The sequence below is a fragment of the Oenanthe melanoleuca genome, chromosome 9, assembly GCF_029582105.1.
Source record: "Oenanthe melanoleuca isolate GR-GAL-2019-014 chromosome 9, OMel1.0, whole genome shotgun sequence".
Taxonomy (NCBI): domain Eukaryota; kingdom Metazoa; phylum Chordata; class Aves; order Passeriformes; family Muscicapidae; genus Oenanthe; species Oenanthe melanoleuca.
Window position 1 is genome coordinate 697,936 of NC_079343.1, and position 18,790 is coordinate 716,725.

Here is an 18,790-nt window from a genome sequence, read left to right on the forward strand (position 1 = left end):
AGAAAAACACAAGGAAGCAAGGCTGGCGCTGTGCAGCGGCGCTGGGAGAGGCCCTGCCCCGAGCCTGTCCCGGCCTGTCCCGAGCCTGCTCCGAGCCTGTCCCGAGCGTGTCCCGGGCCTGTCCCAGCCTGCTCCGAGCGTGTCCCGAGCCTGTCCCGGGCCTGTCCCAGCCTGCTCCGAGCGTGTCCCGGCCTGTCCCGAGGCGGCCCCGAGCCTGCTCCAATCCCGCCCCGAGCGTGTCCCGGGCCTGCCCCGCGGGGAGCGGGAGCAGCGCTGCCAACCGCCGCGGGCCCCGCTCGCCCTGCGGTAAGCACAGAAGAACGGACGGACGGACGGACGGACGGACGGACAGGAGGAGGGGAGGAGCCGGCTGAATCCTGGCGGGAGTCGGGAGCGGCTGAGGGCTCGGATGGGGGCTGCGGAGCGGGCACTGCGGGCAGCGGGCACTGAGGGCACTGAGGGCACCGCGGGTAGGCCTCAAACCCCCGGCTGGGGCTGCCGGGCTGGCCGCACCACCCACTCGATAAACGCATATCCACCACCATATAGACATACGTGTATATTATATATGTATGTGTGTGTGTTTAAACATAAAGCTTTTTTTCCCTTCTCCCCCGCCTCCCTCCCCCAAGTGCAGTGAGAGTCAAAGAGGACAACTTGCAGATATGGTTACTTTTATTTATTTCAATACATCTGGTTTTCACCGTGTAACTTACTCGTGTTTTCCCCCAGCTTTTAAGAGGGTGCAGCAGCTGCTGTTTGATTTTATAAACTGTGCATGATGTTTGTTTTCTTTAAGCTTTGTAGCAATACAATCCACTTTAGCTCGTTTTCCAGGCGTGATATGCTGCTGAAGTCTGCTTCCACTGTGTGATTGTACCGTAAACTGCCTTTAACTTCAGAAATGCAGATTTTAGAATTTAGCCTATCTATGACAACCTAATTAGTGTTCAGGTGATCTCAAAGACCTTTGAGAAGCCCAGAGACACACGCAGGGAGCACTGAGGGCACAGCAGGTCACAGTCCTGTCAGAGGGGAATTTGAGCTTGTGCCTTTTCAAATAATTTAATGAGACAAACTGCATTTCATGGCCGTGGTGGTTTCTGAGGACTTCAATCATACGATGTTTCAGTGGCTGCTGCTGCACCTGGAGCAGGTGAAGCTGTCAAACCCCACCTGCCTGCCCTGGCACAGCAGGTGCCACCCGAGAGCCAGCTTCACATCTGGATCTGTTCCCTCCACATTGCTGACTTAGTGCAATTACCACTCACATAGTTGTGTGGATGTCACTCTGCCCACCAAGCATTGTGCATTTTTCTCAACAATAACTAGCAGAAATGAGGAAATGAGCCCTGCAGGGTCACAATGTATAATGAAGAACTTAAAAAACATAAAAAGTACCATTCAGCCCAGTGACCTGGCACAGGCAGGTCTTGCTCTGTGTTCTGCAAATCCTGGCTTACTTTATGGGTGCTACATGTGATTATTTTGCATCTGTACTGTAGTACTGCTAGGGATTTCATTAGCTTGCTGCCTTTTAAAACCAGCTTTATAAGAGCAGATTGTCGTGATTGAAGGTGTTTTCTTTACCACTTAAATTTATCTTCCATTTGTGTTCGAGCTCAGTTTCTCAGATCTGCCTTAGGATATGCTAAGTGTGTTTTGCTAGTTGAAAGAAAATTACAGGGATGCTGATAGACAAAAAATCACTCTGAATGGCTTCTCATCAGGAACTCTTGAAGTTTTAGCAAGTTTGGTTTAACAGGCAAGTTGGTGCTTTCACTAAATCAAGAGTTTGTTTGCTTAAAAATAGGCTCCCAGAGTTGCAGCACTGCATGAATGCTCTTTTTCTGTAAATCAGTATATTGTGCATTGTGGATGACTGACTCATACATGCAAACAGAAGGAGGACTACTGGCTTTGCTTAGAATAGTTTAGACAACTGTAGAAGAAGAAAAAGCTTATTTAACAGGTGATATGGGCACAAAGAATAGGAAGGGAGTTAAGTGTCAGATGGTGAGTGATCACTAGGAATTACTGGAGCAGTAATGCTAAAGATCATACTGCAGGAAGTACAAGATACCAGGAGATGGTTGTATTCTCTTGAACTGTGGAAAGGCTGCAAAGTGGTGCAGGGAGTGGTGTTGTATGAGGCCAGTGAGATCCTCCACTACCCAGCAGACACTGGGTTTGAGGTGTCTGCTCCTTTTCTACTTATTTTCTGCATGGTTCTGGGTTAGTGGAGTATCACTGGCCTTGTAACCAGATGAAACTGCTGCAGAGCTCAATGTCTAAGTATTGTCAAGTGTTTTATGAGCAGTTGCAATGTAATTAATGCCTTTCGTACAAAATGGGATTCTTTCATTATTTCCCTTAATACAGAAAATGAACATTAAGGACATTATGCTGTGGCTGTCTTTACAAGTTTGCATTTAAGGACAGCAGAAAATCTGAAATAACCTCAGAATATTTAGTAAATGCACAAATAGGGATGTTAAAAACGTGGGAGTTTACTGTTAATGTGCATGAATGGTGGTTTCTGAATTCCATGTTGTTGAGTTGTAGTCCTTGTTGCTGTTCAGGCAATGGGCAGCCTGTGAGCATGATTATTTTGCAGGATGATTACAAATATTAATAATATATTATATTCTTAAGAATACTAAGAGAAAGATATCGTACAGGATATTATCATGGCAGTATCTCTGTGGATAATTTATTGGCTGGACTCTGGGACCAGACACTCTTGTGCCCCACTGTGGAATTCTAGTTATAAGCTTGTAGCAACTCACAGGCAAAAAAAATGTGTTGTTGACTTGAATTCACACTTGAATTTTTGTGTGTTTTGAGAATATAATCTTTGTAACCTTGTGCTAAGCAATAATTGTGCTCCAGTTTTTCAGAGTTCAGAACTGTTGAAGGCAGTGCCGTGTTCGTTATTAACTGGAGGTTCAATATTTGGGTGTATTTCACCTCATGAGTCCTGTGGTAAATTTATTATTTATATTTGTTGTGCTTTGTCAGTGTGTACTTTTTGTGGGGCATTTTCTTCTTTAGTCCCTTTTAACTGCTGATTCTCTGTAACAGTGGAGCAGAAAGAGTTGGGATTGGAATCTGAAAACAGAGAACTAGTTTCATTCAGAAGAAAAAACTAATTCCGAGTAAATGGAGCCATAAGTCATGTTTAGGTTGATTTTAGAGATGTAATTGATAGAGAAGTTTTGTTGGTTCTTCTCTGAATTTCCCCACTGATACAGCCTGAAATAAAGGAGTGGCAAGAGTGTTTTGCTGTGATTTGAAGGATTATTATCTCGGGAGAGGAGGAGACACTTCTGCAGAGGCTGCTTTCTCTGGTTGCCACCAGAGCACTTGGAATTTGGGCCACAGGCCCAATTCTGTGGTGACCAATTCTGTGAGGTGACTTGTTCACAGAGAACTTTTTGTTTTGCTGGAAAAATTGCTTTCTGGACAGAGAGGAAGGAGAAATAGTGAGTACCCCCAAAGTGAGCAGGTCTGTCTCAGGCAAAACCCCCCCGTGCATTGTTAAAGGCTGCATTTGTTGTGTTTTGAGCCATCTGCAGTGTTACATGAGAAAAAGCCCTGGTGATTTTTATAGGCTTGGATAAGTTGCTGCTCTAGTGAGTACTGCAGTGAGGAGGGGAGCAGATCTTGGGATTTCTCTGAAGCTGCAATGGGACTTGTTTTCTCTGACTAAAAGTCTGGTGTGGGGATTGGAAGGAGTAGCTTCATAATGTGGTGAATCTGATATCATGTATCCTGTCATGGCTGTCAGTGAAAGTCAGATAAATGGGGTCCACCTGAATCATTGGAATTTAACAATAGTATGACTCACCATGTGGCCCTGAAAAAGCTGTTTTGGAGGGTTACAACATATTGGGCTGTGTGTAATGTATACGTGCTCCTTGCAAAGTCCTGTATGGCTGGAGGGAGTAACTTTTTGATGAGTAAATAAGATGCTGCCCCAGTTTATACATTTTCTATTTTTCCTCATCCAGGTACATATGTTCATTGTTAAAAGGAAGGTGGGGATATACAGGTAAATATTTGTCACTGTTGTAGAGGATTGCTTTGGTGACAGCAGGTGCTCAGAACTTACTGTCTGGAGTAATTTCTCTATGGCAGCAGCTCTCATTAACAGCATGAGAAACTCTCGTATCCAGTCATATTTTTAAGGGATATTTCTGTACTGTGGCTTGCTATGATTTGGGTCAGCTACTAAATGTACTTTTATTTTCTGACTTCCAAAATCTGTCCCTCAACTCTAATGTTTTTAGTGTCACTTTGTGTACTGAGCTGGTCCCAATGCACCTGCATGAATTTATGTGAGATAATGATGTCGCCCAGTAAAAGAATGGAATTGGGCAGCATTTAACTTGTTCAAATCTAAATTTCATCTAAATTAATCTAGCTTCACCCTCGGAGGAGGTAATGCTTGAATCTTGTGGTGGGATTTGGTTTATTTCTGCTTTTTGCAGAAATGTTCCCTCCAGGGTGAGTGCCTCAGAGCGTGCACATATCAGTGTCTTGTTCTCCAGTTTACTAATTTAACAGCTCATGAATCAGACTGTGCTGCTCAGTACTCCATTCTGCTGCTGATAATTAATCAGATGTGGCTCTAATTACTGACTTTCAGCAGAACTTAACTGTGGTCATCTGTAAAATCATCTGTTATTGGCATATTGTAGGAATATAGGCACCAGAAAAAGAACTTGTAGGAATTACCTAATGAAAATCATAACTGCCCTTATCTGCATTGCCACACGATGTCCCTGTTGTTGGAAGCTCCCCAAATGCAGATTGGCATTTCTGGGAATGCACTGCTTGGCCAGGGCTGCTGGAACACGGGCCCAGAGCAGGGCACACAGACTCTGTGTTTTATCTTTCCCCAGTGTTTGATTTCTGTAGAGAGCTTAGCTGAAAAATCAGTTAACTATCTTCTTTTCTGTTACTTTGAGTGGTGTTCTAATGATTTAAAACCTTTCAGGTAATCAATACCAGCCGAGATAGCAACTGAATCAGAAAGTTTTGTTTCAAGTACTAAGAGTTGTCCTAGACTGGTTGAATAGGTTTAGGGTGCACTATATTTGGGGATAGTAAAAATAAAAACACTGATTAAAAAAAAAATATATATAGGGTGTTTGTGAGTTTATAGATGTATAATACCTTGTGAGATGGTGAGATGGCTTTTCATTACTATTAGTACCGTCTTGATTTGTTGTGGTGTTTTTTGCTGTTTTCTTGTTTTTGTTTTTGTTTTTTTGGTGGTGGTGGTGGTGGTTTGATTTTTGAATTTCCCTTATCAGTACTGTCAAGCTATCACTAAAAATCAAGGTTGAAGTCTTTCTCTGGAGTTTCCAGGGTATAAATGAGTAAGAGCTGCAATGAAACTGTCCAATACCTTTGTTTCAGGTAAGAAATAGAGTAGTCTGTAGAATTAAAAGCAAAGCAAAAGAAGTCATCCAGTTGAAATGGCAAATAGAGGAACAGCTATGGAAATCTAAACTGCACTTGATGAGAACAGGAGGGAGCACAGGAGAGCTGTGAGCAGCAGTGAGAGAGCTCCATGCAGATGCTGATGTTTTGCCCAGTTTCAGGGCAGAAACACCTTCCCCCATACAATGGAGATACATTGCAGAATTGCGGATACTGAACAAAATAACAATTTTTGGGTTTTTTTTGAATGAAAAAGCTGTACATTTTGCATACAGTTTTCATGTGTGAGTTTTTGTGTCTGCATGGGGACAGTAAACCAGAGGAGAGAGCAGGGTGCAGTGAAAGGAGCTTCTTCCAGCTGCTCCCATCACAGACCACAAAACTGTTGCTGACTTTCAGTGGCTCTACAGCCTGCAGATCTTTTCTCCCCAGTATGGCTCCCCTAGTATGATGGAAGGTATGAGAAATTAGGAAAGTAAGATAAAAACATTCTAAAACAATCATTGTACTCAGTGCTGAAGCTACAGGTAGCACTAAATGCTTCCAAGGGTTTTCTCAGTATAAAGGTTAAATGTCAGAGGTTCAAAAAGTCACAAATGACAATATTAACACTTGTTGCTTGGTGCACTTAATGCTGTTCCATGGTACAGTCCCAGTCTTCAGGTTGTAAATCCTCCATAAATGAACTGGTCATGTTGGCAGCTATAAAATATTGACTTGACATTGATTTAACCATTATTATTAAATTTTTCTAATTCAGAGAAAGGGGCAGGGTGGGGAAGGGACTGTAAGAACTTGGAACAATAAGAGGTAGGCTCTGAGCTGCAGGTACAGTGCAGATGGAGAATGAGATTTGGCTGATCAGAACACACAGTCTGTGCTGGGTTTGCTCTGTTATCCCAGGAGTTTTGAAGTTTGGGATGGTTCTCTTGTGTGAAGCAGGAATTCCATTGGATGGGGAGGGCTGAAGGCCAGGCAGGGGAGGAGAGTGGTATTTGTATGATACTCAGCTATGAGCAATGTAGAGATTTCAAATTCTAGGAAAAGATTTTAGATTTGCAGACAGGGATGTGGGGCACAATTGTTTTTATCATGCCACTTGTATTCTGGATTAGTTTTAAAAAGAGTTATACGAGTAAATAGTTCCAAGCACAGTGGATTTAAAATGATTTTTGCTACATTTTTAGTAGATGACTGACAGTTTAAGTTATATCAGTATTGTTTGTAAACACCCCTGCAAGGCTCCTCACAGCATTGCTCTCTACCCATGTCCCCTGTACACAGCTTTGTTATGCCCTGGAGATTTCCTGACACGGCTGTGCTTTCTCTCACCTGCTTCTCCCTGTTGTTGGTGCACTGTCCATTGCTCTGCAATCCAGCAGAGGAACCACACAGGCCAATGCTGATAATCTGCCTGGAGGTGTTTGGAGCTGGCTGACCCCCAGTGCTGCCTGCCCAGCTCCAGGGAAGGCACACCTTAGAATTTGGTTCTGCACGTGAGATTTTGTAAGGTGTTGCAAAGGTTCATTGTAAGAAGTTATTTAAAAAAAAAAATCTGATTTTGTAGCAGACCAACATTATCTATGGCCAGGAAGACAGAACAAAACCTTTCTCTGTAATAAAAGCAGGCTAAAAATTAAAAATAAGTTTTAAAATGGTCAGGTTTTAATAATAAGAATGTAAATTTCTAGAAGTATGTTCTAGACATGTCTGTGTGTGGGGAAGCAGAATGTTTGGTGTTCTCCTAATTAACATCCAGGAACAGCTGTGTTCCTGAGCAGGCAGGGGCTGGATGCTGGGACAGGAGAGATCTCTGGACACTACACTGGTGCTCCAGGAACACCCAGTTCTGGAAACAGCTCCTTTTAGTTCAGGAACCAAGGGCAACTCCTCTTTCTCAAGTTTGTCTTTTATTTTAATTTTTTTTTTTCTGCAGGGAGGAGGTGTAATGTTTTGCTGTCAGGATGAGGAGCAGGATCCCTGTCATCCTCCTGGCCTGTGGCTCCTTTAACCCCACCACCAACATGCACATGCGTTTGTTTGAGCTGGCCAGAGACCACCTGCACCAGACAGGTCAGTGGGGGCTGGGAAAAGCAAGAAAGAGTTTCAGCACTCACTTAGATCAGCTCTTATTTACAGCTGGGTTCATTTAATGTTCTTTACTGATATTAACATAAAGCTTTCATGGCATATTCAATATATAAAGTCTGGCATTACCTCAGTGTATAAGCAAGTATAATGAGTGTTCATGCAAAGAGAGTAAAGGTTTCATCAGGAGTTTGAAGTTCCTGTTCATGGCACTGGCTGAACCTTGTGAAATAATATGGTTAATAATTTTGAAACGTGGGAAAATCAGTTATGTTCCAATTCCATGCTTTTATGATACAATGTGTTTTAATATGAAGCAGTTTTGACAGCTGGGGTAAGCTGGTGAAAAAACGAAATGTAAATTATTCATTATCTGTCTTCACTAAGAGGCACTTTATCTATCCTAGAAAAAGATCAGAAAAGTGAGCTGCCACTAGGCTAGAATGTTTTGGCAACAAAAGAGCAAGGTGGTAACGTCGGGAATTTAAGAAAGAATCAGAAGTGCTACTGGGAAGCCTTGAACTCTAAGCTTAAGCAGCTCCTTAGCTGCTCAGGGATTTAATTTTTTTTTCTTTTTTTTTTTTTTTTCATCTGGCAGCTAAAATATGCACTTAAGTTTCTGGAAGTCATTGGGAGGAAATCATTATTTGTTGGAATCTGACAGAGAAGTTCCTAGGGAGGTGGTTTAGTAGGAACCTGAACAGCAAATAATAGTAAAAGGAATTTGGCTGTCAAATTGAGCAGGGGGAGAGAACCTGGGAACCCACCAATACCACTGTGCCGTAAAAGCAGCAGCTGCATACTCAGAGTATCCTGTGAGGATACTTTGCCTGTCATGAGTTGGAATTACAGAGCTGGCTCTGAGGGCAGCCTCTACAAGTCTCTGTTTTCCTAGAACTAAAATTATTTTGTTGCTCCTGCAGGACTGGAAATAAAGGATTAAAAAGAGATTTTAATTGAATTTTTTCACTGTAGTTTTATAACCCATTCTGCTACCCAGATATGCGAAGAGTAGAAAGGTAATATGAGACCAATTGGTAATTCTGTTTAAGTCATAAATTGCAGTCCAGTAACATTTCTTTGCCCTGAAAGAAGGACTGAGCTGGGAAATGAATTATTTTTCTGTCTGAATCAATTTGATGTCTGATCTCCTCCAGGGTCGGTTTAGAAAGACTCCACCCTTTACTCTGGGCAGTTTGCTTAAAATACAGTAAAAATCATATTAAAAATTAAATTCTGAAAGGTTGAAATGGAAATTGTGCATTATATTATACCCACTGTCAATGCCTAGTTCTGGGTAGGGTGTGACTTGCCTTTTGGCTTCTTATTTTAATTTGTGAAGCCTTACAAGTAGAAGGGCTTTCTGCATTAAAGAGTCCTCCTTTGGGTGCCTGCAGCGTTGTTTTTGCATTTTCTGAAAGCTTAACCCAGCCTGGCAGCAAGGTCAGAATCCTGTTTGCCTGCAGAAGCTTGACCCATCCCGAGCAGAGGTGCTCCAAGAGCAGACGGATGTGTTTGTATGTGTGGATACACAGATCCCATCTATGACCCCTCCTCCGCAGGGAACATAGTTTCTGTGATTTCAGAGGCAGGTTCACTGCCATGAATGATGTGACTATCCCTGATGTGTGTATCCTGACTGACATCTCCAGTAATTCTGTCTGCCAGCTTTTTGTACATCACATCAGTTTCTAATGCTGCCTAATCTTTTATTTCATACATCCCTATTTTAACTGAGACATTTCATTGGGTTTCTGATACTTTGTACAGCTTCATTGCCACGTGTCAAGTAATTAATCATTTTTCTGGTAGTATCAGCCAATAAATCTTGTCATGCTGCCTTTTAAATACAACACACATAGCTATGTGAGCCTGAATTACTCAAATTGTTCTCTTTATCTGGATTTTCTGTCTACTCATTTGAATTTGGCACTTTACACATCCTCAGACAGAGCTAAAATTTTCTGAGATTCAGTCCCTTGTTTTAAATCTGTTTTTTGAAACTTGCAGTGACTGTGGCAGATGCCTTTAGAGTCTGTTAATACCTAATGTCAGGCACTTCTACTTTTCTGTGGCTGTATTCCTCATTTGACCATGAAGACCAAAGAAATAGTACTAGAATCAATCTATGTGAGATATTTTCTAATCTTGTTTCCCAAGTGCTGCCAGTGGAGGCTGCTTACATCCCCAGGTTTCCAGGTGAAGCCAAAGAGGTGGAAGGCAAAGGAGGAGGGTGTGAAGGACAAGGTGTTTTATCTGTGGCAAGACAAATGCAAGTGGAAGGTGAAGGATAATGAGTTATTATCTTATGAAAACTGGGGGAAATCTGACCCTAGTAATGGGTTCTGTCAAATGCTTTCCTGTTCACTGGGTAGGGTAACACCAGGAAGCTGCAGAGCTTCTCTGGGGGATTTTCCTTTGGCACTGAGAGGAAAATGGGTACTTAGCAAGAGTTAAATGTTTGGAAGTGTTTCATTGATTTGCTTTTCTATAATGGTTATTTACTTTTATTATTTATTTCTGGCATAATTTCTCTTAGTGAATTCCAGACTTAGTACCAGAACAAATTAATCTTTAGAAGCCCCACCAAAATGCACAAACGATTTTTTATGAAATGGCATGTGATAAATTTGCTTTAGTATTAATTAGCTAATTAAGCATTACAATTTGTGTTAGTGTTTGTGGCAATTTACGTGACACCTTGATAACAGAAAACTAAATACCTATTTAGTTTTCCTTAATTTTTCTTAATAATCTGCTTTAACATGTTTGAGGGACAGTCTTTGTTTCATTATTTTCATTACATTTCGTTTTCTGAGCACCAGCCAGTTCTCTTAAACAGTTTTTAGAGAATATAAGTTCATAACAAGAGGAACTTTTTGCTGCTTTTGGTAGGTAGTTTTGAAAAACAAAGCCACTTAAGGGCTTGGAGGAATTTTGCACATATTTAGGACAAGAAATAATAACATACTTCATGATGAAAACAAACAGAATTCCAGAGAAATAGAATTTGAAGATAATTCTGCACCAAGGAGGGTTTGAAGCAACCTATTATAATTTACGGGAGAGAGAAGGGAATTGCAGTGGACATTAAGAAGAGCCCAAGGTGACAGAATTTAATGATTCCCTCTTTGCACGCCTGCCAAAACTGAGGGGCATATTTGAGCAGGTGAACTTTTAAATTAATGAATAGGAAACAAGTTATTTAGAGCCAGTAATAGAATTATTTCCTATATTTTGACAGCTAAAGCTTGTATTTGTGTGTGGAAGGCTCTTGTGCATTCTGTTTTTGTAGTGCAGGGTAACTCCATTGTGAATCTTCTCGAGCTGTTCCTGTGTTTGACTCTCTGAAGTGTTATCAGCCTTGATTTTTCTCTTCCAGTTGGTTTCATTTCTGCTGTGGAAAAAGCTGATATAGTGCAAGGAGCTCATCTCATCCCATTTGTGCACCTCTAAGGCAGACTAGAGATTGAAGTCTTTCCTTCTCACAAGGATGTGGCCGACCCATATCATTCTTGCTTAGCATGAGCTCACAGAAATATGATTTTTTTCATTTAATATATTCATTTAAGGTACAAGGGTACAACTTATATCCGTAGAAACTTAAAGAAACTGAAACATGCAAAATAAAATCATCATGTAGAAAAAACCTTTTGATAAGGTTAAGGTAGTAGTGTATTCAAGTTTCCTTCCCTTTAAACGAGAAATGAATTTAAACTGTAATTTCTTTCCCTTTAAATGACAACTTGTTATAGCACTGTATAATACCAGAGTATGAGAGAATAATTGTTGTTCATAAATCAAGTGGAATTATTTCCAATTTCAAATCAAGAGATGGAATTAATTATATACACATCTTTGCATGATTCTGGAAAATTCTATCTTGCTCATTTTGCCTGTAATGAGAATATTTTAAAACGGAGGACGGTTTGAAATGACATCTTAAGAGGATGTAAATCTCATTGAATCTCAGTGCTGGTTTTTATAGTTGAATTCCATGAAGTTCTTTTGAAAATTTTATTACATCAAAATAAACGTGACGTTGCTAGAGTGACATTGTCGTGTTAGAATATTGAATTGTCATATGCCAGCATCAGAAATGTCAGGGGTATTGTTTTCCTTGCAAAGCAATAAAGATAGCATGCTGCATTGAAGTTTCTTTGTTAAGATAATTGAATTAGAAAAAACGAAGAGGATTTTCTTCCTCTTCAGTATCATATTTGTCATACTGATTTAAAATGCATGTGTTACATTAGAAATAATTTTGTTAATTTCTGTTCAGTTGAAACACTCTCCCTCTCCTCAGTTTTTTGAGCCTTGCAGCTTCTGGTGGTGCTTTATTTTTGTTTCCTGGTTTGGGGCCAGAACTGCAAAATCTAACCAGTCTGTTGTGCTAATGATTATGTTGTGTTACAGGGGTAGAAAACCAGGGGCATATTGTCAGATGTATTTAACATGGTCAGCCAGACAGAAAGGCATTTAGGGGCTGCTGAGTTGATGTGTGGAGCACAGTGCTCCAAGTCTCATTTTAGACTCCATTAGCCCCATCTTTGTGCTTGAATCTTCTGATTTGTCTGAATCACATCAATCACAGCTGCAGTAATATGCTGCAATTCTTGCTTTAACAGAAAGGAAGGTGCACTGATTCTGATAAATAACAATGATCAGATCTTTAAGAACAAAGTAGTGGTCAGTTAAGTAATTCTGTGCTCTGGCTATATCAAAGCTGTACTAACTGGGCTATGAAACTTAAATCTATCTAACAATTTTGATAGTTTGCAGCATCAATTTTGACTATGTCCATGTGGTTTAAAATTGTCTGTTTACCCAGCTTTCCTTTTTGGGTCATTTATTAGGATAAACAATATAGTAATTGTGAGCAGCTCACAGAGGAATGTTTGCATTTTAATTTTGTAATTGCTGTGAATGGATTAAAAACAAAACCCAAATCAAGTTGTTCATAGCATCTTAAAACTTTGAAGTTAACCATGGAAGTTATCCTTTGAAAAGGTTGGACTAGGTGAGCTCCCAAGGCCCTACCCACCCTAAATTTTCAAGATTCTCTGAAGAGAATTTAATTTTCTTTTTTTCTTTTTTTTTTCCCCCAGGAAGATATCAGGTGATTGAAGGCATAATGTCTCCTGTCAGTGATAACTATGGGAAGAAAGGCTTGGTGTCAGCAAGGCACCGGGTGGCGATGGCCAAACTGGCCCTGGAGACGTCAGACTGGATCCGGGTGGATCCCTGGGAGAGCGAGCAGGACACATGGACAGAGACAGTGAAAGTACTAAGGTGATTGCATTATCTTCTTCCTGTCTTTATGAAACTACTGACTGCCAAAAATCTGCCAGGCTGCCACGTCAATGCACGGAATTTGCTCCTCTAAAACACCCAGGCAAGTCAGGATTCCCCGCCAGGAGTCTTTCATTTGCTTTCCCCATGTGCAGTGACCACGGTACTGCCCTCATGTCCTTCAGGTAGTCGGGTGCATGTGGAAAGCCTCTGCAAAATGATGGCCACTGCTGGGTTCTGCAGGAAAAGTTCCTGCCTCTCATGTTACCTTTCTTGGGTGTAGGTCTCTAAGCAGGTAATAGAGAGATGGTGATCAGAAAGTAAGAGAGTTCATAAATTCTGTTCTTCAGAAGCGTCTCTGTTCCAGGTTAGCTATGATAGCAGTATTATGCCTCCAGGTTTATCTATTCACATATCTTGTAAATTTTTGTTGTTAATTCTAATGGTAAATTAAGCCCAAGCCCATAACTGTGTTTTTTTTCTTCAAAATCTTGGAGTTTGCTGTGGTTTTGTGCTGTGAGGAGAAATTAAACAGGTTGTCCAAAACTCAATGCAAGGACCTTGAAACATGTCTTTTCCATATGGTAATAAATGCATATTGATTATGGGGCAGGGTGTGAAAACACAAACTTCTCGTTCTAACTGCTTTTTGGAAAAGGTGCTGCAGAAGGTAACAGATACCATTAAACTGAAAGCCTTCATGGAAGGCTACAGCAAATGTGCTGTAAGAGCTATCACTGATTCTTCATTTTTATCCCCATTTTCTAGATTACTTTCTAAGGAAAAGGTGTTCAAGGCTCTAAATTGCACCCTCCAACAGCTGCCCCAAAAGCTCTTGTGGCTCTGTGTGAAAGCAGTTAAAAGCCAGACCTGTTACTTTGCAAAAGCATCCATAAGAATTCACTACAAACTTACAAGATAAAGTAGAGCCTTTTAGATCTGCTTTTATTTGCTTCCCTGAGGGAGCACAGGCATCCAATTGCTCCTTTTTCCCCTTCCCTCCAGGTAGCAGAGCAGGGTCAGGGTGGCAGGTTTTCTGTCTTTGCAGAAAACTCTATTCTTTCTCCAGTCATAACTGTATGTCCCAGAGTGAGAAGTCACCAAGTGCTGTCCTATAGTATTGCCTAGGTATGGGGCTTTTGGCCTAAACTTCAGTTCAGTTAAACCATTTTCCTCCTGTGAAGCAGTCCCAAATCTTACAGATCAGGTGATCCTACTTTGGTCTTGCACAGTTCCAATTGAAGTGAGTACTGCTTGTAAGATTTGGCTTTTAAATTATAAATCCACTTCAGAGTTCTACAGGATAAGAGTTTCAGTAAATAAAACCTATATGTATAATTTTCTGCTAAGGCAAAGTAGTATCAATGTGGTATGAACAGCCAGACTTCCCATCTGTCTCGAAAGTGAACCTCTGGTTTTATTAGTAAATCCACAAAACTTTAAAATCACTGCCTGTTAAGAAGAGAAATGAGCTTAAACCTTGTTTTGTCCAGAAATGTTGATATGTATTAATGAGCTGAACCAGTGCCCTAATCCAGTCCTGAACCTCGTCCCTTGAGTGGGGAAGCAGCATTCTGATGAAATGCAGGTGATGGCGCTTTATACTGTATTTTAAGTGCCACAGGTGAAAGAAGAAGACAAAAAAGAGCTGGTTTTAGCAGATCCTTACTAATTATAAACAGACAGTGCTTTATTGTAGAGCTGTTCTTCACATACTTTCAGAGGTAATCTGTAGGAGTTTCACTCCTCGGAAAACTAAGGACTAACTACTGTCTTCACTATAAGCTCCCTCAGGTAGTAAACTTCAGTACCAATAGAAAGAGATTTTCTTATTGCAAGATAGAGGAAATCATTATTGTATCTAAATGTCTCTCCTTACCAGTAGTTTGAGTTGTACACTTAACTGCAATAGAACATTTTGTCCTGAAACACGTGAATTTTCCTACAGTACTTGTTTTAACAGAGTGCAATAAAAATGTCACATTTCATCAAAACCTGTGGATTCTGCAGAGGATCCCAAGCAGTTGTGACATGAAAGAATTTTAAGCAGCAAAGCTCAAATCCCACTTAGAGCAGTGCTATTAAACGAGTATGGAAGTCTTGGAGACTATCCCAAGGCTTTTCTTAGAGAGGAGGAGGGATTGTAATAGAGCTGTTTTTCACTTAGCTGCTGTTTGTGAGTGTGCCTAGACAAGGAAACAGCATTGTCAGTAGGCAAAGGACTGCATTTGTTGCTCCTGTGGATTTGATTGGCATGCAGCTATACTACAGAGTAATTAAAAACTGGCAAAGATCTGCATTACCCAACTTTCGTTGTGCTTGTGATTCAGCTCTGTAGTTACTCAAAGCTTCATACATATTTCAGAAAACGTTTAAGAAGCTGGCAGATGGGTTTGTCCTTTTTGCTGTACCTAATGTAGTGCAACCCCAGTTGTTCCAGCCCTTGAACTGCTGATCAGACCCAGGGCAGCTTAGATTTTGCAGTGGTTGTAACGTTGATCCTGCAGGGAGCTCTTTGGCAAGCATTCTTGGTTTTGAATCCTGGCCCGAGAATGTCAGAGCACAACACACAGTCAGTGTGCTTGGCTGTACGTAGCAGCAGCTTGTTTACAGCAAGGCAGGGTTAAAATTAGATGTGTGGGAAGGCACAGACCAAGCTCCTGGTACCTGCTCTCTGCTGCCATATGTGCCTCACCTCTTGGCTGTGCAGTTTCTCTGGCCAGTGGCTGAGCATCAGAAATCACTGGAGGCTGCTTTGCAGCCTGCCTGGGTGTAGATTCTTGACACATTTGCAGCTTTTTCCTGTGGCTAAAGTGTTTGCATGGTTTGAAGAGCCTGTGAATTCCTTCCTTATAGCAGACATTCCCAGGGTCAGCTGGGGCTTTGTACATGTACATTCAGACTGTTCCTTGGAACTCAGAACGTTTGTGTTGCTGCAGTTGGATAGGAGCTGATGGTCACTGGGGCTCTATGTGTGCTACACAGAAATTGGACATAGCCTTGATTCTATGTCTGTTTGTCCTGTCTGACCAGGAGACTGTATCCTTGAAACAATGTTGGCTTGTGCAAATACGAGCAATGCTTCAGCCTGGCTCAGGATGGTGTAAGGCAGGGACTGTTCTGAACAAGCAAGGCTGTGCTGATTTGAAAGGAAAAGGCCACTGCCATGAAGTTGCAATACCAGTATTGCAGGGGCAGTTAGGAGTGGTGAAAGGATAAAGTAGCAGAAACCTGTAAAAACCTGCAAAGGGATCCTTGCCTGCCTTCCTGGCTCTGAACTCAATAAAATTAGAAGCACAGCAGATGTCAAAAATCTTATGAAAATTTTTAGTTTCTCAGAATTGTGATTCTTTTAATTTAAATGAACAGGAAAATGGCAAGGGAAAAACTCAGGGAACATATTTTTGTAGAGAAGAGAAGGAGAGAGAGCAAGAATGTCTTCTCCCCAAAACAGAGCACACATTAGAAAAACACTGTCAGGAGGGGTTGTCTTTAGTCAAGAAATTACAGGTAGTGATTGAAGTCAGATTTAATCCTGTTTCAGGCAAAAAATCTCCTCTATATTTTAAATGTCATAGCTACCAAAATTGCCATAATGGTAGAATTTCAAAAAGGATTTGCAAACCACGATGCCATTAAGGAGATCACTTGTGAATTCCACAGAATGTAACTACATTGATACTAATCTCAGGGCAGAATGAGCCAAATTCTTAACAAATGGTATTCAAATCCAAAGGGCATAAAAGTAGACCCTGTTCTGGAATGGGAAGGTGCCAGGTAATCGCTTTGTTGCATCTCTTAGAGGATTACCTCACACAGAAGCCTTTATTTTAAGTGCAGGCACCATTATAACGAAGCACTCAGAGTGTTCCAGTCCAAGAAGGAGTTCATGAGAAACAAACATCCCACAGAAAGCCCTACGGAGGATTCCCTTTCTTGCCAGCAACCAGGTTGGTTCATGACTGTAAACATGATGCTGTGGTTAGCATTAAGAACTGTACAGCTTTGGCAGATTAGTAGTGAGAAAACTGAACATAGTAGCGGGTGAGTTTTGGGGGCTGGAAAGTTGCATGCCAAAACCAAGCCATGCCAAATGCCAACATAAGTGCTAGGGCAGTTGTTTTGTAACAGCTCCCACACAGATAGGAGACCCTGGAGTTGTATGGATTCTTGGTTTTATAAGCATCTCTTTAGCTCTGTCAGAGATGTACATGGTGGCCCAGCTTGTTTTGCAAAGCACGGAATGCATTAATAGAAAATGTGAAAAATCCAGGAATTACTAGAATTCTACTTGTAGTGTTAGACAGTGGACAAAGTATATGGATAGTGAAGCAGTGATGCTGCCATGCTGATGTTTGCTGGCCACAAAAGCTCCTATTGGCAGCAGAGACACAGCAGACTCTGGAAACAATATCTGTTTCCAGTTTCCTATCTAATCATCTTCCTTATCCTGGTTTGCCAGGATGCTGCTGGATTTTTGATACATTGCCTTTTTCCTCTGGTGTTGTAGCATCTCTTGGACATGAATAATACATTTCAGTTGTTCCTGGTTGTTGAGGAGTTGTATCATTACAGTTGGTGGAGGAAAGTAGTCATGCTTTTCATGCATCATCACTGGAACGTTTCTTAGGTTCTGAATCTCTCCTTTACGGTGTTTGTACAAGACTTGCAGATGTGCTAACCATCAAATAAGTGTAAAGCAAAGGCAAACCTCCATCCTTCCCCTTCATTTCACATGAATACAAGGCTTTAAAGCTATCTGGTCCATCTTTGTACAATGCTCAGGTGGAATAATGATGAGAGCTGTGGAAGAAGTTTGAGAAAAGAATTCTGTGCTGGGGCTTAGGCAGGGAACAGCAAATAAGAAATAGAGACAATAAGGAATAGCAGGGCAGGATGGTGTGCAGTAGCCAGGTTTAACCAAGTCTAATCTTTGCTAAAGAATTTCTCTTTATTTGCTTCTTCCCCTTTTTGGATTGCTTGAGTGGAGTAAAAATTCTCCTTTAGCTGTGTACAGATAATATTCAATATGCTTTGAGTGATGATGAAGTAGGTGATAAAGTAATTGTGACCAGATACATAAACCTAAACTGAACTTTTTTACAATCTTCTGAAAAAGAGCCTGGAGTAAAGTTAAATTATTTTAAAAATAAATTTAAAAAGAAAAAGAAAATGATGAGTTAAAACCAATTTTAAATATAAACTTTCTAGAAGACAGAGAAAGGATAAGAATCTGTTATTTTCTTTTGTCTTTCCAGTTCTACCAGAATTAAAGCTACTCTGTGGGGCTGATTTTCTACAGACATTTAAGACACCCAATCTCTGGAAGGAAGAAGACATCAAAGAAATAGTGGAAAAGTTTGGTTTGGTCTGCATTAGCCGGGCTGGCTCTGATCCATCTCAGTTCATCCAGGAATCAGACCTTTTATCTAAATATCAGCACAATATTTTTCTAGTGAGAGAGTGGATCCAGAATGAAATCAGCGCGACCCAGATCCGCTCTGCGCTGTGCAGAGGGCTGAGTGTGAAATATCTCATCCCAGACTCTGTCATTGCCTACATTGCCCAGCACAACGTCTACACAGCCGAGAGTGAGCGCAGCAACGAGGGCCAGCTGCTGCAGCCTCTCAGGCTGCCAAACACAACAATAAACCTCTGAGGGGCTGATTCCTGCACTGTGTGCCCTGTCAGACCAGGAGCTTTGTCTTGTAGATTTCTTGAGAAAGTTGTTTCTTATTAATAATGAAGGGAAAAGTCCAAAATTTCTTGAAATCACTTGGTGTTTTAAATCCGTGAACCTGTGTGTGGTAGTACTCAAGAAAATTGGGATGCTCAGCTGTATAGCTTAAAATACACAAAGAGCAGCTTCCTTGTGAAAATAAAAGAAAGAAGTTCTTCACAATATATCTTCTTAGTATTTCAATAGTTTCAATGAGGCAATAAATATGACTTAAGGGTC

General features: G+C 41.0%; 1 protein-coding gene across 4 annotated transcripts; it reads left to right on the top strand.

The window, feature by feature from the left end:
* Positions 1-217: 217 nt before the first annotated feature.
* NMNAT3 (nicotinamide nucleotide adenylyltransferase 3) lies at positions 218-18,754 on the top strand. 4 transcript variants are annotated; one of them, XM_056498976.1, is made up of 6 exons: positions 267-470; positions 4,014-4,054; positions 7,388-7,524; positions 12,648-12,831; positions 16,672-16,781; positions 18,090-18,754. In XM_056498976.1, exons 3-6 carry the CDS (start codon positions 7,416-7,418, stop codon positions 18,488-18,490), a joined length of 804 nt encoding a protein of 267 aa, XP_056354951.1. In that variant the 5' UTR covers positions 267-470; positions 4,014-4,054; positions 7,388-7,415; the 3' UTR covers positions 18,491-18,754. The 4 variants fall into 4 exon arrangements, with proteins under 4 accessions (XP_056354949.1, XP_056354950.1, XP_056354951.1 ...); XM_056498974.1 differs by lacking the exon at positions 4,014-4,054 and having other exon boundaries at positions 218-306; XM_056498975.1 differs by lacking the exon at positions 4,014-4,054 and having other exon boundaries at positions 236-470.
* The last annotated feature ends 36 nt before the right edge of the window (positions 18,755-18,790 follow it).